Source organism: Anopheles ziemanni, chromosome 2 (assembly GCF_943734765.1).
Source record: "Anopheles ziemanni chromosome 2, idAnoZiCoDA_A2_x.2, whole genome shotgun sequence".
Taxonomy (NCBI): domain Eukaryota; kingdom Metazoa; phylum Arthropoda; class Insecta; order Diptera; family Culicidae; genus Anopheles; species Anopheles ziemanni.
In genome coordinates, this window is record NC_080705.1 from 87,788,135 (window position 1) to 87,815,619 (window position 27,485).

A 27,485-nucleotide genomic window follows, 5' to 3' on the forward strand; every position below is an offset into this window, starting at 1 on the left:
AACAGTCCGTGTGCTTGCTTGGATAAAGTCAATGCAGAATAGAACTGTATCCATCAGCGGGGTTTTCTGCCTTATTTTTTTTTTAATTTTTACTCTTCCTCCAGCAACGATCACACAGTAAAGGTCGGGGATACCTGTGCGCACGATAGTCCGCCCTTCGGTGAAAATCGGAAAACTAATTCGTGCCACCGCTAAATATTCACAAAGGAGGACACAACAAAGCAAGAGAAAAAAAGGTTACAGGTTACCACCGCACGCAATCGAACCAACGACATTCGGTGGCCGTGCGCGACCCAGCGCGAGTACACAAATTCGCCAATCGCCAGCGAATTCAAGATCCTACTCGGTCGTACGCGCCGTCGTTCGATGGCCTCTGGTGTGTGTGTGTTGGCCAAACGGCGTCCCATAGGTGGTCCGATGCTGGCCTGAAGCCACTGGACAACCAAACGCGCAAGCAATGACCGCGCGCGCGATGGAAACTGGCAAGTCATGAATGGTACGTCAGGAGTCCTCTTGGAATCACCTTCGCCACGCATTCGGACAAACGTACAAGCGCCACCATCGTCCTCCTCAATGACTGGAGTAGCAACATCAGAAGGTAGGAGAGGTTGGTGGACACAAAAAGAAACAACAAAGTAGCCATTCATATTCCTCGGGTACACGAAACAGTAAGTAAGCTCCACCACAGCGTCAGTTTTCTTGTCCTTCCTGCTGCCATCAGGCACCTACTGACACCAGCGTTGTCGAGTGTATCCCCGGGGCTACAACTGGACACGGTTACCGCATCACTCAGGACCTCTGCAAACGGCAAATTGGACACCCCGTGAAGTGCCTCGCTTCACACAATCGTGCCAACGTGCGGACACACATTCACACACCAGCCCACAGGCACACAACCGTGGAAACATTTTCAGCCACACAGAAGTACCCAGGACGACAAGCAGGCATGCCAGATCCGTTTCTTTCTTCTTCCATAATACCACACATACACACACACACACACACACACACACGCACAATTTCTGCCTCGCTCCTGCTTCCGTGCTTCCGTTGCTTGTCATACACGGCGGCGAATGACCTGCACACAGCGGAGAGCAGGAGGTAAGCAGGTGGCAGGGGTTCTGGTGTGGAAAGGACTTCTTTTTTCCTCCGGACTTCGGTACCCCCTTCTGGCAGACTTTCCCTTTGCACTGTTCCTGCACCGCCACCAAACACCACCACCATATCACTACCACCAACTTGGAGCTGCGCTCCTTCTTGCAGGATGCACAGCGGCAACGTCTACCAACCCGCATGAAATCTCTCCGGCTACTAACGGTGCGAACGCGACGGCCGGTTCCCGATGGCCAGATGCCCGCAAGGAGCGCTCGGGAAAAAGCGTCGCCCGATCCGGCTCGGGGTTCGGGTAGGTTGACGTAATTGTTGGGGTATCTGCGGCCCGAGCGAGCGAAAGCTTCGGAAAAGTCATGCCATCGGGCGCCAGCAACAGTGTCGGCTGGCGGACCGGGGACGATTTTCCACCGTTTTGCCCCCGATCGATGGTGATGACGTAGGTGAGAGCGGGACGACCGGAGGTAAGGCGAAGTTGCCCGAGCGTTGTCCTGCTTTGCCAAGGAAGCCTTGCGGCTCGTGCGGGGAGCTTTTTTATTCGGAAGCTTTGGCTTCCGGTACCGGGTAAATTGAGCTTTTGTGCCGCAGATTGACAGGATGTGGGATCTTTGGCAGTGTCAGGATTCAATAACCACAGGATAGTAAGCCGGTGAATAAAGTTGCCATGTTTTTCAAAAGCTCTTGAAAAAGACAATTAAATCGTGCAACCCTTGTACGCAGAATGTATTTTAATTGTGAAATAACAAACCCTCCTACTCGTTGGTCTTGCGATTTGTTGTTTGTTTAACTCTCATATCGGGACTAGTTTCGGAGATTCTTGGAATCAAAAACGACTATTTAAATCTGGCTGCATCGAGCTTATGCGTCATATGTTCGAAATTAAACGTTGCTGCAAATAAAAATGTTGCAATGTGGTTTTCTAGCAGCTGGTGGAGAACTTAAAACTAAGTACATGAATGTACTAAACAACCGTTAACGTTTCCGGTATGCATACATTTTAGTTCAGTAAAAAAAAACAGTATACAAAGCGATTGCAATTAAAATACAAACTGGAAAATTAAAACAAAAATTACCCTAAACAACAAAACAAACAATAAAACTACCCCAGTTTAACACGTAATTGAATTTCATTCTTATTCTACGATACCCGCATTTTATAAGTGCGCCAGTTTGTTCTTTTACTTGCTTCCCGTATGCTACGGTTGTCATAGTGTTTTTTGCGGATCGGATACAATTGGTAGCTAATCTTTGATTTTTGGGCCGTTTCTTTTGCAAAAAAGCTTAAAGCTTTATCCAGTTGAAATCGAACAATCGATGTATTGCATCTCAGCTCAGGTTTCCCTGGAGTATCGGTTCCGTTTTGCACAGCTGCATCATCGTGCGTATCTGCCCGGATGTGTTGAGGCCGTACACGTCGAAGCTGCTTCGATCCATGATGCAAATTCTACGGTACATACAAGAAATGAGTTGTATTTGTAAAACTTCGTACTAAAACCAACGGCGAATGATAATGGCAGACATACCTTCCTCCCGAGATGGAGTGCAAAAACTTCCAATAGCTCGGTCGCAGGTTCTCCGGTTCGATTGTGGCGGCGTGGAATAGTAGCGCTGTGCTCGTTGCGTACAGCATAATGGTGAACCCGGGAACGCGTGGCAGGTAGCCCTTCTCGATACCCCAGTTATAAGTTATCTGAATGTTTGCGAGAAAAATAATCGTGAACTGTACTGTACGAAAGAAAACCCGATGGGAACCGGTCTTACCTGCAACGTTTTCCACATAATGTACAAGGCAATCGTGTTATCGGAGTAGAAGGCAAAAGCGATACTTGCTAAAAGTCCACTAGGAAAGGCAAAACTTGGACTATCACTGTCCGTCAGGTGACGCAACAAGCAGGAAGACATCTGGGAATTGTGAAACGATACACATAAAACAACGTTGCGACACCCCCTTTTGTGGACCCATGCCGGAATGGTGTTACCTTATAAATTGTAGTAAACCCTCCCAGGAACAGTCCCAACCGGGCGATCTCCTTGTTAAGGAACGTTTTGCGTATCAACTGCGGCCGGTTGATGAATTTTCGTAGCTGCAATACCGCCTTCATCACGACCTGTATTCCGAGACCCATCGAGAACATGCGCATCCCGCTGGAAACTGTATCGTAAACGCATCCATGCCGATGCCGGCAAAGTTTATGCTTCCCGAGAGCCTTCAGCCGTCCGATAAGCTGCAGGTAGGCACGCAGGATCGTCTGAATAAACGGATAGGGTAGCCGTCGGCTACTCGACCGTGTTTGGCTTGTTCTTGGAACTTTTTCCTCTTTTGTAGTGGAGCCACTGTCATCGATCGGTGGCGATTCGGCCTTCATTACCTCGCTTTCACCGATGGCAAACCGAACCACATCGAACATCGAGTCGCGGTACTCTTTCTGACGATTGCGTCGGTAGCAGTACATCAGGACCGAGGTGGACAGCCCGAAGATGGCAATCTCACCGTACGGTAGCGAGCGGACGAGCCCGCGTGATTGCAGAATGTTCCACATGGTTTCGGTGGCTACGTTCGACACGTACAGGGCTAGCAGGGCACGGCGCGAGGAACGTTCGACCAAGATGGATACCAGGGCCGCCAGGAAGGCTGGTATGTAGGAGGCGGTGTAGAAATTGAACGAGCCCATCACACGCCGGATGAAACACAGAAACATCGAATAGCTGAAGGCATTGGTCGTGAGGAAAACGGTGGACTGAAGCCAACCTCGGATCGTTTTGGTTAGTTCTGCCAGGGTTGGTACGCGGCCACGCATCAGCAGGGAGAACTAAAAATAAGGAATTATTTTTCTTTTTTTAAATTATTATATCCCATAGACTGGTGTCTGACTTACCGCATAAACAGCTGCATAAATTCGCAAACAGTACTGCAAACCAACCAGCATTAGCTCGGCGGTTGCTAATGTGCAAGATTGCGTCCACGGATGCACGTACTCCAAGCAGGTGACGGGCACCGGGGTCATCTTACTGAGGACCTGCATCTTGATGCTGTTTTTTCTTGTGCAACTCACACTCACGAAACCAGTTTTTCCAAAGCTGTACCTAAAGCGGGTGTCATGTCTTGAGAGAGGGGAAGCAGATTTGATGAAGAAGAACAAGTAAATCTCAAGACGATTTTAAAATAACTTAAACGAAGCCATGACTCGCATGGTTGGTGTCATAAAATGGTTTACGATAAGGAAGCTTCCATTTCCCTTGTCCCCCTTCACTCTCGTATCACACCCGCTGCTCGCCGTCGCTAGCTTGGTAGGGGGTCTTAAAGGGCACATTGGCGCAGTATACTTATTCGCTGACATAACATAAGGGAGGAAAGGGTACTACCCTACATATGGGATTAATAATCCATGTCACAATCCAACAGATGGTACTTGTTTCGACATGAAACAAATTGGGACATTACTTCTAAACAAGCTCAAATTTTGTAAGAGTATCGTTTGCATATTAGTGCGTCATAGCACTCTCAAATGTGACTGAATTTATCAATAATTATTGTAATTTATTACACTAGTTTTGTACCATCTTATTAACACATTCATGTTATAGACGATGTGTTCGTTAAACATACCGCCCAAAATAAGGCAGTAGGACACAAACATGATCAAGTTGCTTTGCACCAGAGCATTTATAGTCGTCCGAGTCGACCGAGTTGCGTGTTTCGAGAAGAAATTGACCCGAATGTTGATATTGCCCTTCAGCGCAACACACAACAGCCAAACATCGCATGAAAACCAACTAGAAAAGGCCCCAACCGATCACAAAGTGTCTCTATTTGATCTCCGTTTTAAGCTTAAGTTTGTTTGTTCCCTCGTACAAAGTCGTCGTTCCAACCCTACGCTTTCTCGCTTATCAACGGATGGTTGTATTTAGGGGTGCAGCGATTCGATGATAACTTTTATCAATAATCGAAAGACGATGGAAAGTTTGATACCGGTTAGAAAAGCCTACTTTGCGTCGCGTCGTATTTTGTTTTTCGACGATCAGAGTTTAAAGTGCACAGATTAGCGTAGAATGTCTAGCACTGGTGTAACTTAAAGCGGTTAAATTATACGCATGTGTGATTTGATTGACGTAAATGATTTCTAATAGTTTCTTCCTTTGCTATGGCCAATCGTCTTTTTCTTGTTCGCGTTCCCTAACCTGCACGGCGTTATATTAGCTACCCAAATGTATTCCATCGTACACACTTCGCTTAATCGAAACCAAACGCCGCGCGAGCTGTGTTGTGAAATGATGTGGAGTGCGCTTTTGCGATCGTTTGGATCGTTGGTGCTGTTATGCAGACAGTACACCATTTGCGGATATACGGGAAGTACTTACAGGTTTGCGTCGTTCCCGGCCTTCCTGCCCTGATGTAGTGTAGTACGCGCACCGATGAGGTAACGATTAATTATCGGATAGCCGCCAAATGATCGCCTTTGCCCTAGCAAATCACGCACTGACTCGACAATTTCTTCGTGCACGTGAAGTAAACTAATCGAAACCTGCCTCACTTTATCGCCTACGTCTTGCACTGATAAAGAAGTTGTTGTTTTTGGCTGCAAGCGGGGATTTAAAATAGCTTAACGTTCTCGTCCACAGGTAAATAGCAGATAGATTAATTGTACCACTTGTTTATCACTTTGTCGCCTTTCTATTCCCTACAACTTGGTTGCGATGAGGCTGTTGAACCACTGGAAACGCACAATCTAATGGCAGGCTTCACAAGAGAGCGATGGTAACATGGAACGGATTTTCTATTCGGTAATGGACTGGCGATGGCTCGTTGATAAGCCGTCCGATTTGTGTGCCAGAAAGGAAAAAGTAAATTTAACGGGCGGGCGCCGTGGCACGACGACCACTTTCGACGAATGTTCGCTAGCGAATCGTTGAATGAAAACAACAACAAGCAGCTGGTACCGCCAACATTCCGCTAGTGCGAGTGAAACGGAAAGTGTGGGATAATGACAGCTGTTATTTGTAAACATGGCGGTGTAAAACGATTTACGCCACGATCATTAGGGGACGGTGTAAATTTGAATTTTTTCGGTCTTTCCATTTTAAGAAATTCGTTTTTAGAATGTTTTACCAATTATTGAAACGTTACTGTTGTTAAAAAGGACGGCCAATTAAAATCAATCGAACGTTTCGATGCTTTCTTGTGATAGTTCTGATGTGTGCCGCTGTTTATCAGATTCCGTTTAATTACGTACCCTATTTTGTGATACACTCTTTGTCGTCGGCATGAACAATAGAAGTGAATTGGTGCGTTGCATAATTTAGTAGCTTGGATTGAGTATAAATGGCTCCTCGGTAGGTCCCACGACTGTAGCGACTACCTTTTAACAGCAGCATGACGTACCGGCTAACGTTCACTAAAGCTATTCAAAGTGTCCTCTCCAGGACCAGCTTGCATGGAGTGTTTCATCTAGTGCACGCTCGAAGTACATATTTTGAAAAGTAGGTAGGAGAATTCTTCGTAATATTGTATCGCTATCTAAAAGTAAGTCTTTCGGTAGAGTGTTATGGTTCGGATTTATTACAATGGCACTAACGGGCGGATGCTACACGGTGGGTATTTTCTGGCTACGTTATTGGACCAATCCAACGGTAATAGCGCTGGATCGCGACTACCACCTTTGGAACACGACGTTCCCCAGTTTGACCGTTTGCTTCCAGAAACGGTTGAACGAACGTGCTCGAGATGAGTTGATAGAAAGCATAGATCCCGAGCTGGCGCCCAGGTATGCGGAATTTTTGGACACCCTGCTGGATAGCGACATAGAAAACGTGGGTCGTTTAGCCGACTTTGACGAGTTTGAAGGCGTCAACTTGAGGGAGCTGCTAAACGAATTAACCGATCGGCCGAACGCAATCATTGCGATGGAAGGCGATCTACAGGGGACACTGGTGCGAACTATGACGGAAATGGGCATCTGCTATACGTTCAACTCGGCCCTAACCAGGTATTTAAGCATTGACCAATACACCGGTGAAGAAAAACTGTACCAAGTCAGCGTGTTCAATGGTGAAGCGTCGGCCACAATATCGAACTGTACTTCGAACGCAAATGTGAGTAGCTTAGAGGACCGTCATGACTTCAGAGGGCCCTAATTCAACCATCTCTCCATCGGTAGATTTACTTCCACAGTCCCTACGAAATGCCTACAATACGTAAGTCGCTTTTACTCGAGCGTGGTTTCTTCACGTTTACGAAGATGGACTTCAACGCACTGGCGATCACTTCGGATCCAGCATTGAAATATTTAAGCATCAAGCAGCGCAAGTGTAGATTTCCTCATGAATCAAATCTGCGCTTCTTTCCGGACTATTATTCATACGGACTGTGTTTATTGGAGTGCAAGTTTTATCTATTTCTCAAACACTGTGACTGTGTACCGTACTTTTATCAAATTGACGGTAAATCGAACCAAATAACAACCTTCTAAATGGCGTATTGAACCATCATATTTTATTACTTACAGATCGTTCTAAATACTGTAAATTAACACAACTAGCGTGTGTGGAGTTATACCAAAGCTACATTTCCTTCTTAACCGCCGACGAGCTGCGGGAAATCTTTGGTGCTTGCAATTGCATGAAAAACTGCGACGATGTTACCTTTACGCTGCAACAGTACGGATCCACGTTTTGGTTCAACGATCCCGTCATCAAATGGAGTATCCGCATACCGAAAATTCGCTACAGCCGCAGAATCATTTACGCATTCATTGATGCGTTGGGTAAGGAACAAGGCCGATGTGAATGGTTGCGGTTTTAATACTTACCAGCTCATTTCTTCTTTTAGTTTCTACGGGAAACATCTTGGAATTTTTCTTTGGGTTCAGCATCATAACGTTGATCGAAGTGGGTTACTTTTCGTTAAGAAATTTGATCGTTTCTTGCTTCCGATCGAAATCTACACAGGCGTTTTGCCGTCGTCAACGACCTAAAGAAAATCGTGCGAAAAACAAGCAGGTGTTGGTTAACAAACCTATCGTACAGGAAAAGCAGATCAAGTTCAAGTAGAATTAAAGATTTTTCACTTTGACAAAAGCAACCGCAATCATTTTTTTGTCATCCACGCGGCTTTTCTAGGTACAGCTTACAGCATTCCATCTTACAGCATTCCATCTGACAGCATACTGCGACATTTAATGTCAAATAACAAACGGTCAAAATTTAAGATCCTCCGCGTTTCACTTGTTCAGTGTTGTTTTCGTTTCAAAAGCAGTTAATTTTCTTAAAATATCCGGCATGGACTATGCCAACGAACTGGAGGCTTTCATTGCCGAGCAGAAAAGGCTGATAGAACTTGACAAACAACGAATCCAGCCAATTCATTTGGAAGATACGAGCAAACGCCACGATGGTCCAGCACCCGCAGCAGCGGCACTTGCTCAAGACGAACCAGTTTCACGGAAAACTGGTGATAGTTTTACATCCACTGACAAACTCTCAAAGGAGATGGTTAATTCGGAAATAAGTAAGAAAACTAGCTCAGGAAAACCAACAAACAAAAATCCAGCAGAGAAAGTGAGCAGCGCTGTGGCGGCTTCTATTCCGGACCAAAGGATTATCGATCTGGCAAATATGGACAAATCGCACGAAGGGGATAAATTATCACCACGAACATCTATCGAAGGACCGTCCAACACATCATCATCACCATCATGTGCGAAACGGGTATCGCCGCAACAGGTGAGTGAAAAGAAAACCATAGAGCGGATTGTTTTTTCCAGTAATGTTTTTCCTTCACGAGACGGAACATAAACCTAGACATGGAATGGATTCGGCGCAGAAGCTCCATCGGTGCGAGGGTCAGTATCTTTGGGCTGCCCAAAACACTCTCGGAACGGGTTCGTTTTTGGTGGCAACGAGTCTAGCCGGTCAGTGCATTCGGGGCGACCACTTGGCAGGACACACCAGGCCAAGGCGTGCGCTAGTTGAGTTCCTTCTCGGGGTGATCGTTCGCGTCTTCCAGCAACGAACAGTTCGGTAGATCAGTCTGTTTGGCAGTGATTGTGCATTGTGATTGCATCTGATATTGAGCACGTTTCGCTTAGGAATGAACATTCACCGTATGAATATTCCGAACGTTTCTACAATGTGGTAACCAATTCGATATCTGAACGACGTCTTCTGTAGATCATCAAATGATCATTCGGATTACTTGTTAACCTTCCCGGTGCTGTAAGTAAAGTAAAGGGCATTTTGCCCGAACTATTTATCATTACTCTTACAAAACAAACATTTTTCTTTCCCAAACGAAATTACGACGTAATTAATAAGGTTGTATGTTAATCGATTGGAAGCCCCTTTTACTCCCTAAAATGTCAGTTATTTTTGAATAGAAATATCCACGTATTATTTTCTCTAAACTTAACTGAAATTTTCACATTCTTTCTATAGTATATCTCGTAGTATCAAATTCGTTGTCAGTACAAGTCTTACGCTGAATTACAATCCAGATTCTTCGATATCCTCAGCACATGGCCTAATTTATTCGACGCCTTTCTCCGGATCTTGTTCTAAACAAGACGCATAAGTTATCTTCCGTCGTACATTTAACATTGCTCTACTAACCCCCAAATAGCCCCCTTGGTAGGCTCAGTTAAAGTTATCCGGGACGTCGAAATCGTAAATGAAACACTTTCTCACGAAATGGGATGTAATAAGATCAGTTGTGCGTAGACTTCCGTCCACCGTTTGCCATGGCCTAATAAGTCGTTTGTTTTTTTTTCCTTTTTCGTTGGTATTATTCTCGATGGAGTTAGACTGATTAATATCTCGGAAGAGTTTAGTTCCGTGTTGAGGTAAGTTGACCGCATATGCAGATTCGAACCTCCCCTGTCCTGGGCTGGCTGCATCGGTTTGAGCTGGAGTTTTGGTTTTATCACCGTCCAACTGGGTGGTGGTGTTCTTTTGGGGCCAATATCCGTCTGCTGGCCCACGGATGGGTATCCGAAATTGGAAATTAATTCAAAATTTGCCCCAAATACATCGGCCAGAAATGGACGCGTCAAGTGCAGTGGGGGGATTGGATAAAAGAATTTGAGCAAGAGAAACCATATTGAACGGTGGTCACTGGTTTGAGAAAAGTGGGGGAAGAGATGTCGGCAACATTCGATCCGCTGTTGAAATACCGTCGTCAATAATGCATATTAACTGGGCAATGGGGACAGTGTAGTAGAAGACTGTAGAGGGGCCAGGAAAAAAGTAGGATAATTTGCTAATAGAAATCGAACCTGTATCTCGAGATAAAGAACCTCACAACCGTTCAAGGATAGAAGTATTTGCCTGCATTCTTCAGTTGTATGGAAAGTAAAACTTTTTCAACAAACCATCTTCAAGTAGTAACGAGTTGCTTACCATAAAACCTCTATTAATTTTCAAAACCAAACGATACTTTCATGTTTGCACTATATTGCATGGGAAATGCACTTCTTTTAAAATGGCCTCTGTTAAGATTGTTTTGTGGAACTTCCTTGTGGTTGTCGTCTGGTTCTCGTAACAACGATAGTACTTGTGCAATTTAATGAATTGCATTCCTCATAAATTACATGGTTTATTTATAATATTATAGAAAGCTAAACACTTTACACTCTTCCTTAAACCCTTCGTCCTTCGCGTTTTGGCAATTTTGTTCCAAAATTAATGTCTATCCAGTACTGTTCGGCGAAGGCAAGCAAAGGAGAAAAAAATCCTTCAACAAGAGAAAACTCCCTCAAGTCAAGGATCATGCAGGTCAAGTACACACTTACTCGTTACTGTTTTTGCCAAGGCCAGCATCAATTTATCCGTTTAAAGTTATTTCCCATCCCTGTTTTTGAAGGTTTTACTCATTTTTTTAAATTGCAATACTTTGAGGTCGAGCGGAAGTGCTTTCAATATTTTGAGACTTTATTTAATTTAATTTGAACAGATCTACTTAGTTTTCCTATTGCGAAGAAACAGTTGAACAATTCACTCGACTTTCTGGCATCAATTCTGACCTAGCAAGGAACTTTTTCATTTTTCAATGTACAATACTTTCACCCATCCAATCCATCATTCAATTTTCTTTTGCGAAGGATTGTGAAAAACATTTCCTTTAAGGAAAAGGCTTGTAAGGATGTGGTATCAAGCGTTTTGGGTCGGGCAATGCCTTTCGCGGTCAACGTAAAGGATATATTTTCCGCAACGAAACATTCCAACCAAGGTCCGGTGAAAATGAGCTATAAAGAATACATTTTCCAATCATTGCTAGCCAATAAGAAAAAAAAGGACGATGGTGCAATGGAAAAACACATCATGAGACACCTCATTTTTACCCGGCTCGGGGAGTTGGGGGCAATCATGCTTTCGCACTACCAACTTTTCAATTTGGTATGTGTGGTGCATCTCCATAACCGGCTCGGGGTCAACCGCAAACAAAAGGAGGGGCGGCTGCAGGTAATACCGTTGATGATGATGTTACATTTTTCAACAGCTCCAGTCACGAAACACACGGTCCCCACGGAGGTGTACACTATCGGTGCTAGGTAGCTTTAATTTCAATTAAAAAAATACCCCACTATCTACATTTAAAAAGTTCGTTCGCCGGGAATGTAAAACACTCTAGTAATGACTTTTCGTTTGCAGCAAATACAACAAAAACGGTGGCCGGTGTAAAGTGGAACGAGGTGGATAAACTTTGAAAGTTTAAATTATTACGTTGACTTTACCTACGGCTTGCGATAGAACTTCTACGAATTCCATTACCATTTTCATTGCACCAGCTTTTTTTAACCCTCTTTCTTCTGGTGCATTCCAACCGGTGGTAATTTCCGTCGCATTGGATGTACTTTCCTTGCTCCTCGATTTTCCACGCTTCTTCCTTTTTTCGTTATAAAACTGTCTTGTCGCACTTTTCTGTGTGGAAAGTAGAAATATTCATCGGTTTGCATGAAAAATTAGACACAAACGGCGAAGATGAGTGTCATTCGATAGAACACGCAATCCATTTCCCTGTGGCTGGGTTAAAGCTCCTTTTGAAAGTTGAACTTTTCCTCCGCAATAACGTTTTGTAGCGGAAGTGAATGTGTTTTTTTTATTGTTGAAAAACCCACATACGCCTGTTGGTTTATGACGTGCCCGGGGGGTTGGGAAAACCTTAATGCCGGTCGAAATGAAAACTTTGTTGCGCGTTGCTTGTTTTCCGGTAGTTGAGGTTTTTGTAGCAGATCTAGTAGTCACAGGGTTAACGGACCGAGTTATGTGGATCAGTAAAATTTTAGTTACTTCTGGTTGGTTAGTTGTGATGTGGTTACTTGTGGTGAAGTTACTTTTGTTTTAAATCCCGAGGATAAGGATTGCATAACTGGTTTGTGAGGAAAGTATGAGAATTTACTTTCTGACTCCTGTACGTCTGCTTGCTTTTATTCCGCATGTGACGAAAACATTGACACGGTTTTGCCGTCAGTTGATATTAATCGATGCCGACGGAATTTCCCGGATGGAATCAATGCTAGCCGGCCGAGCCCGGAACGCGAGGTGCAGGCCGGGCAAATGCTTATGCAAATGATAATAGGTTACATTCGTCTATAAATATCTGATTGCGTTCACACGCGGGAGTGCCGCAAACGCCGCCGCCTTCATGTCCTGGGTGATTATGGCGGTGGGTGGCTTACCAACGTTAACCGCGACCCATTTTCTTGAGGCACCACCGGGAAGGACCACAAAACTGCGTGTGTGGTTGCGTTTTGTTTTTATTTTTGTAACCGTACTGTGGCCAATAAATGTGTCCTTCTCCTTCGATATAGAATGGGATAGTTTCTGAAGTGACTTATTTTCTTTTACTCTTTATTTCTTTTTTTCCCAGGATGAAATGGAACAGTGGGTCTCGGATACGTTCTTTTCGTACTTTCCGAGTTTCAACAAAAAGCAAACGGAAGAGAAAACCGTCCTCTCCCGCACGCGCCAGCAGGAGTATCAAGAGTATTTGAAAAATGTAAATTTCATTGCTAACGTGGTAAACTATCGCCGTTTCTTGGAATACTATTGACCAACGTAGCAGCAAACTCGAATTGAACTCAAATTATGCACTAGTTGATCTTTTTAGTAAAGCCGTTTGAATCCTTCACTGATTGATTAGTTGCTTTTCACAAACACAAACACTGTTAAATTTAACCGTTTCACTTTTGCGCCACTGTTATATTTTAGTCGAAGAAACTATTTTGATTCAATTTCTTTTTCTTCATTTAAATTATCGTATCACGTTCTGTTCAATTGTTTTATCTTATGCACCTAATCAGATTAGCTTAATTTTGAGTCCCGATTTTGAAGAAGCTTAACATTTCCTAGATACAGAGTGCTGCACTTCTTAGATACACCCTTGAAACATGCACCAAACCGTAAGCACCAATATATCGTTAAAGTAAATGGTTATTTCTCCTCCCTCCAAATATCTCCAGATCCCCGAGGTAACAACCAAGCATCAACAGTACATGCAGAAGTACGGCACCGGCAAACCGGCAGGAAAGGCGTCATCGTCGAATGAGAAAGCGACCGGCACGACCAGTCCACCGCCGGCGGTGGGTGGAGGGGGTGCAAGCCCCGGGCAGCCGCAGGTTCGCTTCGGAAAGTCGCTGGTGGCGGAAGCGAATACAAACTTCCGCAAAGGTAGCCCGCGTGAAAAGTTGATTCAAGATTTAGCCCATACTGATCTGCCTACCATTCTTAACACAGACACTATCGATCGCAGGAACAGGATGTTGGCCGAAGTAGGTATCGTGGGATTGATGGGGATTCAGTGGAGTGGAGGGGCACGTGGGGGAGAGTTGTTACGCAAAATTGTTGTTTGAAGCCATATCTTTTTTAACGGAAACATTTGTTCGAGAGAATATTCATGGGAAAGCTTGGAAAATAGGAAAATGTAAAGAACAGTTTGTTTAATAAAAAATCATCCCTTTCTCAAATTTATATTAGACAGCTAAATCGTTAAGAAATTCTAAATGAAAATACTCAAATTAATTTCGATTTTTTAAGCTTTTCCAAGAAATAACAAGTCTCACTAGATGTACAACCAACGTGGTAGCTTATTTACTTCCCACTGATGTTGTTACCACACTAATAATTTTGTTTTCCACCACATCGTTGCATCGCCGGTAGGAGGAAAGTCGCCGAAAAATGGACTATCAAAAGGAACTTATTAAGCAGATCGAAGAGAAGCGGAAGGAAGTTGAACGCTTGCGTGAAAAGGAAAAGCTCGAGGAGCAAATGCTGACAAGGTAAAGAAAATGACGAGAACTTCAGGTAAAGGAAACCATCACTTTTTAAAAGAAAAACAAAAGGATTCTAAATGGAGCCTAAAATTTAGAATGATAAATTTTCTATTTTGGTAAGAATTTATTTTACTTCAACAACAAGACTGTTTGTAATCAGGTGTGGCCTATGGAACCACTATTTCGTAGAGCTTCAATTAGTTCTTCTCACGAAACATTAGAGCGATTACACTAAAAGGAAATATTTGCCGAAAAGTAAACGCTTTCAAAACGAAATACATTTGGAAGACGACCATCCGTTTTAATCGGAGAACCTTTATCAACTAAGAAAGTGGATGTAATTATGTATTAACGTTTTTAACGGTGGAACATTTTCACCCTGACCTTGGCGCATGATGGGATGTTGTTAATTGTCACGCAATTACGTAGACGAAATGGAAATCGTGTACATGTGTATCCTTTTCGTTTCGTTCTTGCGTGTTTCATTCGAATGTTTGCTTCCCGTTTTTTTCCTTCAGCCGACTGGAGCAACAGTTGAAAACGATGCAGCTGGAGGAACAGCTCGAGCACGAGCGACTACGAAGCGAAAAGATCCGCATTGCCAACGAGCAGAACCACATCCGGCGCCTGCAGTTGCTGGCCAATCTCGAGAACGACCACAAACTGTTCAACCCGTACGATGGCCAGCGAAAGGCGTTCTCCGAAAACGGTGGTCTCAAACCATCGATTCCACCAACAAAAGGGACTGTTGGTGCACCAAAAGCCTCCGGATCCTTCTCGTCCGGTGACGAGCGCACGAAGGTGTACCGGTACTTTAGCAATTCCGCTCACCAGGAGAAGCATGCGCACTTCGCCGATAGCAGTGCTGGTGGGCCAGCGTCTTCGTCCACACTTTCCACGTCCGAGCAGGACTATGAATCTTCCAGTGAAACGACGGGTCTGTCCAACTCGCTCGCGGTTGACCATCGCTATCAGTACTGCAAGAGCTGCCGGGCGGACATTGATCGTTCGTTTCTTCCACCGACCTCGAGAAGTCTGGGAACCACCAAAGGGTCGTCAAAGCAAAAGCGACTCCATTGCGCCAAGTGTGGTTGTAAGCGATCACAAGGAGGCAAGGAGGACGTGTACCGTCGGTGCACGAGCTGTGCCCGGACGATGAAGCGGACGAACAACAATGAATCGTCGATGTGTGCCGTTTGTCAGCTAGCGACGGACGCGGATAGAAACCATCAGAAACGCCATCGACGGGTATCGAACACGCGGGAGGACGACGACACTGACGCCGTTTCGCCCTCCGCTAATCCGTACAAAGTGATCGACATTCAATACCACGAGAGTGACAATGAGCAGGGTGGCGATCATCTGTCCGTGCTGAATCCGGTGATCGTGCGTAACAACTATCGCAAGCCACCCTTCTCGCTCAACATCAACAAGGATTCGCTGTTTCATCCGAGCAAGAAAACTCCGGAACCGGTCCTTTCGGTGAACATACGCAACGGAGAGGTATTTGTGGATAACAAGCTGCGTGGAACGGCGGGAGGCTCGTCACGCCCCGCAAGCCCTTCCGATGTTGACGACAGAGCCGGGCCGATGCGCGACGATGACACTTCTTCGGCCACCGTCGGGGATGATCTGCTGGACGAACGGATTGCGAAGTACGTGCGACACTACAACACGCTTTGGATGAAGCGTGGCACCGGTAGGAAGAACAATGCGCACAACTTTCAACCGGACCAGCAACAAAAGTACGATCATGATCAACATCATCACCATCATCATTATCAGGGGATCATGAAAAATAGTAAATCCGGTTCACTGCTGCCATCGCTTTCGCCTCCGAAAGTGTACGTTAGCGATCGGCCGGATAACCTCAAGAGCGACGGGTTGAAGCTGGTGGAGAAAAAGTGGGAGGTACAGTAGTCGTTCCCGTCCCGGATGTTACCTACAACATCCGGTGGTGGTGCAAATGGTTCCCTTCTTTTTTTATCATTTCTATTTTCCTTCCCTCTTTATAGATTCCGGCCGTCGAGCGGACCAAGGTGAACAATAAAGGATCGGCCCGGGTGCTTACACAGCTCGGTGCCATTCGGAGGCAGCTCCAGTTGGAGCAGCTGCAAATGGACGGACCCTCGTCTTATGGGAAAAACTATTGAATCTAAGCACTTGAAAACAACATACGAATGACAACGAAACAGCAGGCAATTCCGTCCGAACTAGCCGTGTTCAAAGTGTCCTTCAGCGAAGAAACTTCACAACCGATCGTTACCGGTATTGGACAACAGCTCAAAGCGGGACTCCTTACGCCGAACTAATTTCCAACAATCATTGATGAATAAAACAGACGAGTAACTCTCTATTGCTGAATTTAGATTTGGTACTGATTTTTATCGATCACCGAAAGGCCGATGGCCGCAAACCAAGATGCACGGCTTAGTTTCAAACAATAGCTTTAGTGTCTTATTTACAACGAGCTAACAGCGTGGTAGCGATCGCACCCATTTTATTCCATATTTAACGGGACACGCTTAATCTTCAGGACGACCAAACCGAACCGGAACGAATGTTCTACTTGGTAGATACGCGAGTACGCTTGTTCCACGAAAAATTGATTCCGTAGTTCTTCACGCGCTGCTTCTTCGTAACTTCCGCCTTGTCAACGAACCACCTCCATCCGTTTTTCTCGCAGTGTGCGATCGCTTCATCGGCGGAGGAAAATTCCACGCGCATGTTAGACAGTGGATCTCCGCTGCAAGTTGTAAGAAGAAATTAGCTTTGACTCTATATTCGTTTCGTTTTTCACCGATGGTGAGGCTTACGTGGAGGCCCAACCCATTAGCGGGTTTTCCCAGCGCTCGCGGTTGTCGAACTCGATGCTCCAGTGGTGGATGTTGTCGGTTCCACTTTGCATTGCATTTTTAGCCGGCATAAAGATACGCACACGCCGTTCCTTGACGTGTTCCTCCGGAACACCGGTGATGGGGCTAATATCAACCTGAAGGAAACGAACGAAAGGAATTTACGTTTAACGGCACGATCACAAATCGCACGAGCTACGCTTAATGCACTACCTTCACCGGGACGGTAATCGTGGGCAGGTGGTCACGGTGACGCTCCTCTTCGTTGGCTAGTATAACGCTCGCATCCAGCATCGGTGCCTCCTTCTGCGTCTTGGGATCCTTGTAAACAATCGATGACGTCGAGAGCGAAGCCCGCATCCTTGTAAGCAAAAGATAGCAAAAGATGCGATATTTCAAACGTCTCGATTACACAACCACCCATCGGATGCACAGAAACCAGCGACAGAAAAAACAACACGCGTCGGATACGTCGCATCAAGCGATGCGAATTGAACAGAAAATGTTATCCATATACATTACCATTGTGTCGCGACGCCGTTTCTAGCAATGGATCGAAGGAAAAGACTCATTTTTACAAATTTTGCACAAGCCGAGCACCGCAGAGTTGCCGAAGTTTTGCTTTCGACTGAGTGACAGAACAAATCAAAACATCGATATTGCTATCAAACCAAGGTAACTAGAGAGAAGCAATACGGTTGATTTGGACAACTTCAAACAAGTTCCAAATAATGTACTACTTGTTCGAATCGTCAGATGTAGTAGCTACGGACATAGCAAAGTCGCTTTGAAGTTGCAAAGAAATTGATTTTACAATACGTATTTGAGTTTTTAAATACTCCATAACGTGGTTCTTGTGTGTTATGTTCCAAAATATGAAACGGGTTTGCATTTAAAAATGGATTACATACATATACCGCTTTGATAGCGGGAGAAGAATCATAGTTTTGATATCGACTGCTAAAATTTAATGAATCATACTATGTGGATTATTTAATATTATAGAATTAGAATGAACTCTTTTGGATTGTTAGAAATCATGAATTTTTCAAAATAGCTTGGTGGCTGTCAAATCGTTCTCTTTGATCTTACCTTATGAAGCAAGCTTTTGCTTTATTTCAGCAACCTTGAGATAAAGTTAAAAACAAAATAAAAACCAACTGCATCAGTTTTGTGTCATTGTCGATCCCAGTGCGGTTGTTGAGAACACGGCAAGCGTCGACTAGTTTCGCAGGTTACAATTTAAAAAAGTACACACAGAAAGGCAGAAAACTGCAATCAAATACCTACGGTGTGGAAGTGTGCTTTTGGGTCGTATCCGTCCACCGTTCGATGTGAGTTCATGCTAAAAAAATCCCAACCAGAGGCCAGCAGCAGAATCGATTTGTATCTCGGTCCGACGGATCCGTGCGAAAGGGTTGTTTTGTTTTCTTGTGTTAGCTCACGACTCGTGGGGGCAGTGCATTCTCATTACGCATTTTATCGCAGCAAACAGTGGTTGCTGTCCTACACAACAGCAGCAATTCGGCCTGTGCACATTTCCCGTATACCCCAGTCTTGGTAGTGTAGCCACCGTTCCGTGGTTTTATTTCGGGCGCTCTTCTATCGATTAATTTGACGTTTTCTCGTGCGAACGCAGGGCGGAGTGACGATCCCGGGAAAGGGTCCCGCGAGCTAGCAGACCAGCGCCAAGAAAAGGAGAATACCGTCAAATGTCAACCCGCAAAGAGTGGAAGGAGTGAACGGAGTGCGGGGCACCACTGAATAGGTGACCACGGACGGAGGGAAACACGAGGGGGCGCCCACTTGAATCTGTGTCAGCGTCGTCTGTGCGGTGTGACAAGTGCAGGGTGTAATTATATCGCCATCCATCCATCCATCCATCCATCCATGCATTTCACAAATGTCGTGTTTCAACGCTCGTGAAAGGATTGAACGAATCGGAGAAAGTGCCTCTGCTGCTGCTGCTGGTAACGTTGGCCTACGTCGGCCGGTGCCGTTCTTCGGCCGCTGGACCGTTATCCAGCAGGGGTGGTGAGCGTGGAAACACGGACGTGTGTGCGCGCGCGCGCCCGAGTCAACGGAATCGCGGTGTGGGTAATTCCACGGTCGGCGAAATCACCCAACCGTGCCCGTAGTTTCCCTCCACCCGCCGCTGATAAGACGTCCACCTTCCGGTATCGTATCGCGCCCGACAGCTGTGTCAAGTGCCGGGTTGCGAAGGTAGTGAATGCAAAACAAATGCCGCAAAGTAGGCGAAGAAGAAAATCATAACGTGCAGTTAGATGATCTAGCAGGCATCGACTTCAACGGTAAATTGAAGCGATTGAACGGGATCCCAGTGTCTTATGGAGTAAATACTAGTTCGAGCTAGTTCTGGAGAGTTCCAGTGTGCCGAAAAAGGTGGCTTCAAGACGCGGAGAAGGAACGATAGTTCCCCATTTGAAATAGGACCCCCCCGTTCCCGTCCGGTGGCAGTAAGGAATCGACCGGTTTCCAGCATAAAGAAAGGTAAGGCTCGGCTGGTAAAATAATAATAAGCACATTCCGGCTAAGCCCAAGGTGGCGGGGCTATAGAGGACCGCGGTACCACTCCAGAAATCGATGCCGAGCGTCGGAGTGTCGGATCGGCCCTGGGCGAAAGGCAAAAAAGAACCGAACCTGGAACCGGGCTCTGGGTTGGGCGATGGAGTAAAAGGATGGAATTATTAAATCAATAAATTAACCTTTTTTCCCTTATTTACCGAGGCGCAGCCACTCACACACAAACGCGTAGCAGGGACAATCGCTTTCCTTGCCGCCGCCAGAGTGAATCCATCGGGAAAGGGTGTCCTGTTTGTGTCGTGTTTCTCGCGATGAGCTCGATGGACATCCGCCAGTTGCGATGGCGTTCGTTGGTTCAGGTACATGTGGAAGACCCACAATGCTGGTTTTTCATATTGGCACTATGGGTGCGGCACATGGTAAAAGGAGGAAAAGTATGAACATTTTTCGCCCGCAGAATGTAAATCACCTTTTCAATTCGGTGTGCAAGAGTCTCTTGAAAGTTTGCATTGTTTCCCCTTTTGCAACAAATTATTAACAAATTTATCGAAAGAGAATCATTAATTACCTGTTTTGTTGTTGTTCATTGTCATTTCTAGCCAACATTAGTTAATCCTTTTCCAACTGCATTCCCACGCCAGGCCGCCACCGTTTCGGCCAACATTTGGGAGGAGTAGTGATGAAATTGAACCAAACACCGGAAACATCTTTCTGCGACCATTTCTACATAGGCTCTATATTTATTGTTTATGTACGCCGTTCATCCGAAGCACGACATGTTTTAGGAGTTCAGTTTAGTCTAACCTCCCCGGGTTCTGCGGGTTGCCTTAGTTGCCTCGCTTGGAGCTGAAACGATGCCACCGTGGTTTGAGGAGAAGCAAAAAAACGGCTAGACATGCGGCAAGAACCATCGGTGTCTGGTGCTAGCTAAAGATGACCCGTTTTGCCGTTGTTGTTTATTCACCGCTGGAGTACTTCGACGGCTTTTGTGGCATGTGGAAATTGGAGCAAACGGAATGTGTATGCAGCCGTATAATGTTTGCCGATGGAGCTCCTTTTTTTTCTGTTCAAGGGGCATCAGTCTAATGTTTAAGTTTGTAGTCAACGTTGCGTTGCACGGGTTCTATTTTTATCCGCCTCCTGACCGGTTCCGACGTGACCATGGCTGCATTGTGCATCGGCGCTAATGTGCACAACTGCTCCATCAACAATTGTCTCCACTACAACCGTTGTCTACCTGCCCGACTCTCCTTAAACCAACTGGCCACCAGTGGCGTCATGGAAAAGGTACAATCATAATTGCAAAATTGACGTTTTCTTAACCCTGAAAGTGTGTCCGACAAAGGGTGCATTTTGGCGCTAGGTGTTTTGGTTTTGTCTTAGTCTTTATTTTCAGCTTTTCGTTGGTTTTTAAATCTGTTGACGATGGGAAACTTTGTTTTTTGGCATTGTGTTTTGGTATGTTTGAATTTTGTGTTGCCCGCCAACTATGGCACGCGTACTGCGAGTCGTTCGTGGAGTGGACAAATCCTCTCACACCATTCCGTAGCAACCGGAGAGGCCACGCGCCTCCGAGGGTCAACCGATGGCACGAGGGGATTACGCGTCTGGACAAACAAATATACAAATAAGCAAGCAAACATTGAACCACCGGACACGCATCGGATCGTCCCCCCCTCCTACCGAATGGGCGAATGAACGGAAATGTTATGACTGTTTATGCAAACCTACCCCCCTCTTACTCGTCCCCATTTCCAACACTTGCCGTTTCCGTGAGAAAAATAAAATATAAACCACACATGGCTTTGTACGCTTGCGCGATTCTGTTACCACTAGCTTTGCGCAGGTTCACATTAGAATGGGTTAAATAAATCATCATCATTAGCGACGTGCTTACCGTTTCATATGTTTGCCGCCCACCCTTTGTCCCCCGAACGATGTCATTAAATGACACACTAAAGTATTTTATTTATCAATGGTTCGTTAGTGATAGCACACAAAAAAGGGAGAAGAAAAAAACCAATCTGGCGGATAAATTCTATTTATCCTTCAAACTTACGTCCCGTTGCATACCTTCGATTACTTCGTGCGATGCAAAACACAGTGCGGCGTGCGATTTAAAATAGAACGATTGTGTGGACGTGACGAATGTGTGCATAGCAAATCATATCACACGGCCCACGAGGTCCCCGTCCGGTCCGAAGTGGAACCGAATTAGCGAACAGTTGATACGCGATTTCCGGCGTCGAGCAGAAACGGTCAGATTAGGCGGCCAGCCGATGGTCGACTTGGTGGAAACTTGAAACAATCGAGTTTCACATTGCAGTTGCGCGCTCAAACTGGCAAACCGAATTAGCTACATTTCCAATTGAGTTTTAAGTAACTTTGCACTAGTAATTTATTAAATGAAGCTCTTAATGGTCGAACAGTACTTTAAAGCATAAATTAAAATATTTTTCAGTATTTTTTCAATAAGTATGGCATTTTTTCTATACCAAATTGCTAAACTTAGGAAAAACGACTAAAAGTGAATGAGAATTCCAAACTGCAATTGTTACTGCAATTACTCATGAAATGTTAGGAAAACAACTACATAATCGTGTTGCATAATCAAAAAGAGATTTTAGAAAAGAACCTCATCATGGTTAAAATGTGTTTTTTAATGTATATTCGGAAATTTTAAACAATCACAACAACCTTTTCAATCTTCTCATATTTGTTTGCTTCTATCGTAGGGTTGTTCTTATCACATTGGCGGCAATTTTATCAGTCGGTAAAAAGACAAACCGTATCAAGTATTTACCTAATTGGTGCTGGACGGGGTGTTTTCGGTTTTCCCTTTGCGTCTTGTTGCAGCTTTAATTACACTTATATGCTTTTATCGCGGAACGGTTGGATATCTTCATAATGAATGCTTGGTACTAAGAGCATTTCACAACGATGATAACTGGGACATTTGTTTCTTGCCAGTTGGGTTGACTGATGATTTAAACAATTGTCTATTGGGCAGGTCGTCGAACGGTTTTCGTGTATCAAATGGACATTTATTTATTGCAATTTAACCTGGTTAACAACAGCAGCCTGCCCGTGTGCAGTCTTACATTAACCGGATGTTAGCCAGTCCGACGCTCGGTACAAGCCGAACCCATGTTCAATTATCAATTTAATTTACTTTAATTACAGTACAGTCGCAACCGGGGGGCCGCCCCGGGGTCAGATCGGCTCAATTGGACGTCGGACCTGGTGTGGTCCTATGACAGTGCAGGGTGCCTTAGGAAGCAACGGAGAGCCGGCGCATCGGATGGCGCAGCGAACCGTCTTGGGTGTCAGTTTTCAGTAAACTTTTCTTATGACGAACGGCGAGCTTCTGGTGTGCAACGCCTCCGACACAGTTGTTTCGCGTGAGTTTTGCCTTGTTTCTCTGTTTCGCTGCTTTAGTCGTTTGGAGAGGTAGTCGAATTCGAAATTTAACCTTCTGTGCTGTAAATCAATGCATCCCTAACTGATTGCGTAATTTGATCGCTTAGACTTTCACGTAGCTAGCAGCAATGCGTAGCAGGTAGCGACACGTTGCACTATTTTGACTAATAAAGCAGGAGTTTGGAGTTTGTTTATGTTCGTTGATAAAATTGATAGTATATAGCATTAAATTTGTTTTTTTGTTGTTCATTCACTTACCTGCAAAACTTTCGTCCCACGTAAACACAATGATTTCCTCTGCTTTTCGAAACATTAACATTTATTTACGTACTCTACTACATTAAAGCCTTGTATGATCCTTGAAAATGGCTCTTACACTGGGGAAAAGGGTGAGACTGTTCGGAACTTTGGATCGTTCGCCTCACTGCCGACCGGTTGGTTCGTAAATGCTGGCCCCAAAGTGGCCGGAAATGGAAGTTTTACTAAAAGTGTTCTTCTACCCCATCTAACATTGACTGTAAATTGTACCTTACTGTGATTTATAAAAATGAAACCGTCCTTCAGCAGCCGACCTACGGAGGAGAGTTTGTTCGAAGGAAATGGACGACGAAAGCGGATCATTTACGGTGGACACACTGAGACGTGGGTTGGGTTTTGGTGCAGGTGTTTAGAATCTAGGTATCGCTAGAAGGAAACGCTATCACTAGAACTAGAAAGGCCTTCGATTGTTACCCCTATGTTTTCGCCTACACAGCTAACAACTGGTTCATAAACGTTTCGGTTGGTGTTTTATAGCCATCAATTTGGCGAGACGTCTCTGCTGTCCTCTCTTCTCACCGACGCATTTTCGGTGTATCGCATTTTCGCTTTTAATAAGGGGTTGATTTACGCTCGTCAATCTCTAGATGTTACGAAAATGTAATGACGACTAAAAGTAAAAGAAAATTGAACGCATGTTAATTCGTTTAAAATGTAATCCACAACAAACATTAGTTAGTATAGAATGGTAATTCACTTGAACAATTCTTTCCATTAGGATTATAAATCTTCATAGCACTTATTTTAGAACTACACAACTCCGTTTGAAATTGGAAAGTGTCCTGTTTGATGGTGTAATGCAAATTGATTGGTGTGTGTTCAAGATGCAAATCATGTTCAATGAAAAAACCAGTTTGGAGAAGATTCACAATAAACAACAATTGAACATGTGTTCCTAACATCGCTTACTTGTTGTTTAACAACTTCAGAACCTTAAAATATAAGAAACTCAGCCTGATATGTCCCACGTGCTTATTTGATTTGTTGATTCCTTGTGGTTTCCACATTTACCCACGAAGTTGAAAAGCACATTTTTCATCGAAATATAAAGCACCGGTAAATACAAAAAACGGGTTTCTCTAACTTATGCTCCGAAATTGCGTGGAAAACCCCGATTGTAGTTTTGGTTGGTATTACTTTTTACGACTACGTGGTGCAAGCGTACTTTTTCAACGCTTCGTATGAGCTTTATCAGGCCGAGTTTCAGGTTTAGGATGTTGAGAAACGGCTAGTATTGATAAGAAAACGACCAATTGAGTCCAAAACAGAGAGAACTTCTCTACGATGCGAGTTGTCTTCGATAGAATTTTTCAATTTTACTCTGATCGGGGTTTAATTAAATTTTCTAAAATAAAAACCCCCACACATTTCGCGTCTTTTCAGGGGTTTACTGTTTTTAAACCCAAACAAACCCATATGATAATGTGGCTTAGATTGGTGAAATGGAAATATTCGCGATTCATTCAGGCCAAAGTGTGATGTTCAATGTTCTACCAAAGTGTGAAACTGCTGTGGCAGATTCGTAATCCAAAGAACTTTTAACTGACAATTACCATGGTGTTTTAGAGTGGTGTTATAATTACTTGGGTTCTTACCTCGCCGAGCGGACGAACATGGGGTATTTCTCGTGTATTGGGGTTTTTCGCTCTCGATTTCGTTCCATCGCCACCTCACACGTACCCACTGGATTCGAGTTTTAAGGCCGCCTCGTACGTCGGTAGGCCGGTGTTGTCGATGATTTGACTCATATCCAACCGGACCAGACCGTTCTCGTCCAGCAGCCGCCGGATGCCGGGCTGCGGTTCGCCCGGAGCGCCCGGACTCCCGTTACCGTTGGTGAGATCTTCGGTGCGCTGCTGCTGGAGGGTGTCCTGGTCGTCAGTTTGGCGCTGGTCGATCAGAATCTCGATCAGACCGGCATCGCCCCGAGGGGGTCCAGTAATCACGTTGTTATTTTCGTTCGCGGCCCGTCGTGACGCTTCATTAGCGGACGGTTCCGCCGGACAGCCTCGGGTGTCCCCTCGGAGAGTTGCATCGTTATTATTCATCGTGTCCAGCCGGACCGTCGACGGGCTCGGTAAGGTGGCCAACGTCGTCGTCTCCATTGTGAGTATGTCACTGTCATCGTTGTTGTTGTTGTTGTTGTGGGTGGCGGGTGTAACAATGGCACTATTACCACCGCCTTCCATGCCGTTACTTCTTTCGACAGGGATGCTGCTGCAGCTGCTGGGAGTCGCTCCGACGTTGGTGGAGCTATCATAATCGACTAATAGTGGCCCGTTACTTATCCCATCGAGCCAATCTAGTGGCGTGTCGGACGGACCGGCGGCGGCGGCGGCGGCGATGGACGTCGCGTTCGTCGATGGATCAATCTGCACCCGGTGACCCCCACCGGTTTCCGCCGCCACGTGACAGCCACAGCCGGGACAGTAAATTGGCGACCCGTTGGAGCGACCGCTGACGGTACAACCGCAATTTCGCAACACCTCGCCGGCCTCCCGCTGCTCCTCCTGCCGTTCGGCTTCCTCCAGCTCGATGCTGCGCCAGAACGGTTCCGTCACGTCCCGGTCGTTCGCTTCGTCCGGATTGACGTCTCGCCGGGTCAAACCCCGCCTGTGGTGGTGGTGGTGGTGGTGCGTCCCATCGGCGAACCGTGCCCTTGCGGTGGCCTTCCGCAGCAACGCCTCGGTGCAGGAGCTTTTGCACTCATCCGGCGCACCCTCCATCGAACAGCCCGATTCGGCCACTTCCTCCACAGGGCAGTTGGTTCTCGGCTTGTCGCGACATGACACCGCACACGCCAGCAGCTCGTCATGGGCGACGACTGTGTCGTAGGACGGTGGCGGACCGTTCGGGTACGGCGTGTAATGCTGCTGCTGCTGCAGCAGATGGTGGTACGGAAATGGAAGCTGGCCGTTATGATTTATGGTGCTGCCGACCATCGGTAGCGACTGATAGTCGCCGGCACCGCCACCGTCCATAAAATATCCACCACCGGACGCCGCCGGAGCATCGTAGCACTGCGCGGAAGAAGGAAAGAGAAAGTGAAAACGGCGTATTGCACAAAGTAAAACGCGCGAGTTGGAAACATAAAATCAAGGAGTGACAATAATAAAACAAAAACCCATCGCACTCCCACAATGAATCGCAACTCTGTCGTCACGATCATCGCCTTTTGCGTGGAAAGTGCAACTTTCCGGGGGAAGATGGAATCCTTTACGAGCTACTACAAATTGCACCTTCCGAGCTCAACCGACGACGCCGACGAGTGCCCACTAATCCTCGCTAATGAAGATGGAAGGGGGCGTGCGAATCTGCCGGACCGAAGAGAGAGAGAGAGAGAGAGAGTGGCGGTGGAACGGTTTGGTGATGCGCATAAATTAATTAAACTTCTTTTGTACGCACATAACCCGCGCCAGAACATCTTGGCTTGGTTGCAATTTTCCTCGCCACCGGATTGGGGTCACGTTTCGTGGTAGTACGCTGTTTTTTTTTTTTTGCATGTGGCCGGGCGAGGAGGGTTGTAATGAAATACACCGGGACACTTGTCGTAAACAGGGTAATTAATTTTCATTACCATCACCATCCTCGTCCCTCCCACCCCCGTGGGTGCGACCTTTGACATTTTTATTTATTTATGTTGGTTTACTCAGGCAAAAGGGAAATCTTGCACTGCTTGCTGGCGGGATGGAGAAAATTAGTGAAATTCTTCCCCCATTCGATCATCGTAGCACGAAACTCCGTAGCGAAGGATCGTCCGCCTGTTTCGTCGCATTATTCGATTATCCCACTGAATATTTAACCGATTTACGGATTTTCGCGCCCATCGTGGTGGAAAAGTGTGCGCCCATGTTCGGTGACATATGGATGGCGGCCACTGATCGCCGATCGGTGGGGGGGAGCGGGTGATTTGTGGGCCTCGATTAACGTTTGCCTTGTTCGACGAAGACGGACGACGGGTAAGAAGACGAAGCAG

At 45.6% G+C, this 27,485-nt stretch overlaps 4 protein-coding genes across 4 annotated transcripts; 2 read left to right on the top strand and 2 right to left on the bottom strand.

Moving 5' to 3' along the window:
• Positions 1 to 2,331: 2,331 nt before the first annotated feature.
• On the bottom strand, positions 2,332 to 4,188 carry LOC131291480 (transmembrane protein 135-like). Its single transcript, XM_058320703.1, has 5 exons — positions 3,987 to 4,188; positions 3,090 to 3,920; positions 2,872 to 3,012; positions 2,634 to 2,800; positions 2,332 to 2,554 (listed from the first exon to the last, which is right to left on the bottom strand). Exons 1-5 carry the CDS (start codon positions 4,131 to 4,133, stop codon positions 2,437 to 2,439), a joined length of 1,404 nt encoding a protein of 467 aa, XP_058176686.1. The 5' UTR covers positions 4,134 to 4,188; the 3' UTR covers positions 2,332 to 2,436.
• A 2,293-nt stretch (positions 4,189 to 6,481) lies between these two features.
• On the top strand, positions 6,482 to 8,157 carry LOC131294653 (sodium channel protein Nach-like). The gene is made up of 5 exons (XM_058322698.1): positions 6,482 to 6,588; positions 6,648 to 7,200; positions 7,266 to 7,548; positions 7,614 to 7,871; positions 7,937 to 8,157. Exons 1-5 carry the CDS (start codon positions 6,482 to 6,484, stop codon positions 8,155 to 8,157), a joined length of 1,422 nt encoding a protein of 473 aa, XP_058178681.1.
• Positions 8,158 to 8,339: 182 nt separating this feature from the next.
• LOC131282621 (uncharacterized) lies at positions 8,340 to 16,579 on the top strand. The gene is made up of 7 exons (XM_058312133.1): positions 8,340 to 8,829; positions 12,971 to 13,099; positions 13,563 to 13,770; positions 13,837 to 13,871; positions 14,260 to 14,378; positions 14,891 to 16,283; positions 16,388 to 16,579. The coding sequence occupies exons 1-7, from the start codon at positions 8,386 to 8,388 to the stop codon at positions 16,523 to 16,525; spliced, it is 2,466 nt and encodes an 821-aa protein (XP_058168116.1). The 5' UTR covers positions 8,340 to 8,385; the 3' UTR covers positions 16,526 to 16,579.
• A 158-nt stretch (positions 16,580 to 16,737) lies between these two features.
• LOC131282622 (NADH dehydrogenase [ubiquinone] iron-sulfur protein 4, mitochondrial) lies at positions 16,738 to 17,799 on the bottom strand. The gene is made up of 4 exons (XM_058312134.1): positions 17,750 to 17,799; positions 17,441 to 17,588; positions 17,189 to 17,364; positions 16,738 to 17,118 (listed from the first exon to the last, which is right to left on the bottom strand). The coding sequence occupies exons 1-4, from the start codon at positions 17,797 to 17,799 to the stop codon at positions 16,938 to 16,940; spliced, it is 555 nt and encodes a 184-aa protein (XP_058168117.1). The 3' UTR covers positions 16,738 to 16,937.
• Positions 17,800 to 27,485: the final 9,686 nt, after the last annotated feature.

Bases quoted from the DNA above. Each gene is read 5' to 3' on its own strand.
- LOC131282621 (XM_058312133.1), top strand. From the start codon at position 8,386: ATGGACTATGCCAACGAACTGGAGGCTTTCATTGCCGAGCAGAAAAGG. The intron at 8,830-12,970 runs GTGAGTGAAAAG...TTTTTTTCCCAG, and splicing joins AACGGGTATCGCCGCAACAG to GATGAAATGGAACAGTGGGT. The intron at 13,872-14,259 runs GTAGGTATCGTG...CATCGCCGGTAG, and splicing joins GGAACAGGATGTTGGCCGAA to GAGGAAAGTCGCCGAAAAAT.
- LOC131282622 (XM_058312134.1), bottom strand. From the start codon at position 17,799: ATGAGTCTTTTCCTTCGATCCATTGCTAGAAACGGCGTCGCGACACAA. The intron at 17,365-17,440 runs GTAGTGCATTAA...CGTTTCCTTCAG, and splicing joins CGATTACCGTCCCGGTGAAG to GTTGATATTAGCCCCATCAC. The intron at 17,119-17,188 runs GTAAGCCTCACC...TACAACTTGCAG, and splicing joins CTAATGGGTTGGGCCTCCAC to CGGAGATCCACTGTCTAACA.
- LOC131291480 (XM_058320703.1), bottom strand. From the start codon at position 4,133: ATGCAGGTCCTCAGTAAGATGACCCCGGTGCCCGTCACCTGCTTGGAG. The intron at 2,801-2,871 runs GTAAGACCGGTT...GCAAACATTCAG, and splicing joins TTATGTGGAAAACGTTGCAG to ATAACTTATAACTGGGGTAT. The intron at 2,555-2,633 runs GTATGTCTGCCA...TATGTACCGTAG, and splicing joins CACTCCATCTCGGGAGGAAG to AATTTGCATCATGGATCGAA.
- LOC131294653 (XM_058322698.1), top strand. From the start codon at position 6,482: ATGACGTACCGGCTAACGTTCACTAAAGCTATTCAAAGTGTCCTCTCC. The intron at 6,589-6,647 runs GTAGGTAGGAGA...GTCTTTCGGTAG, and splicing joins CGAAGTACATATTTTGAAAA to AGTGTTATGGTTCGGATTTA. The intron at 7,872-7,936 runs GTAAGGAACAAG...TTCTTCTTTTAG, and splicing joins CGCATTCATTGATGCGTTGG to TTTCTACGGGAAACATCTTG.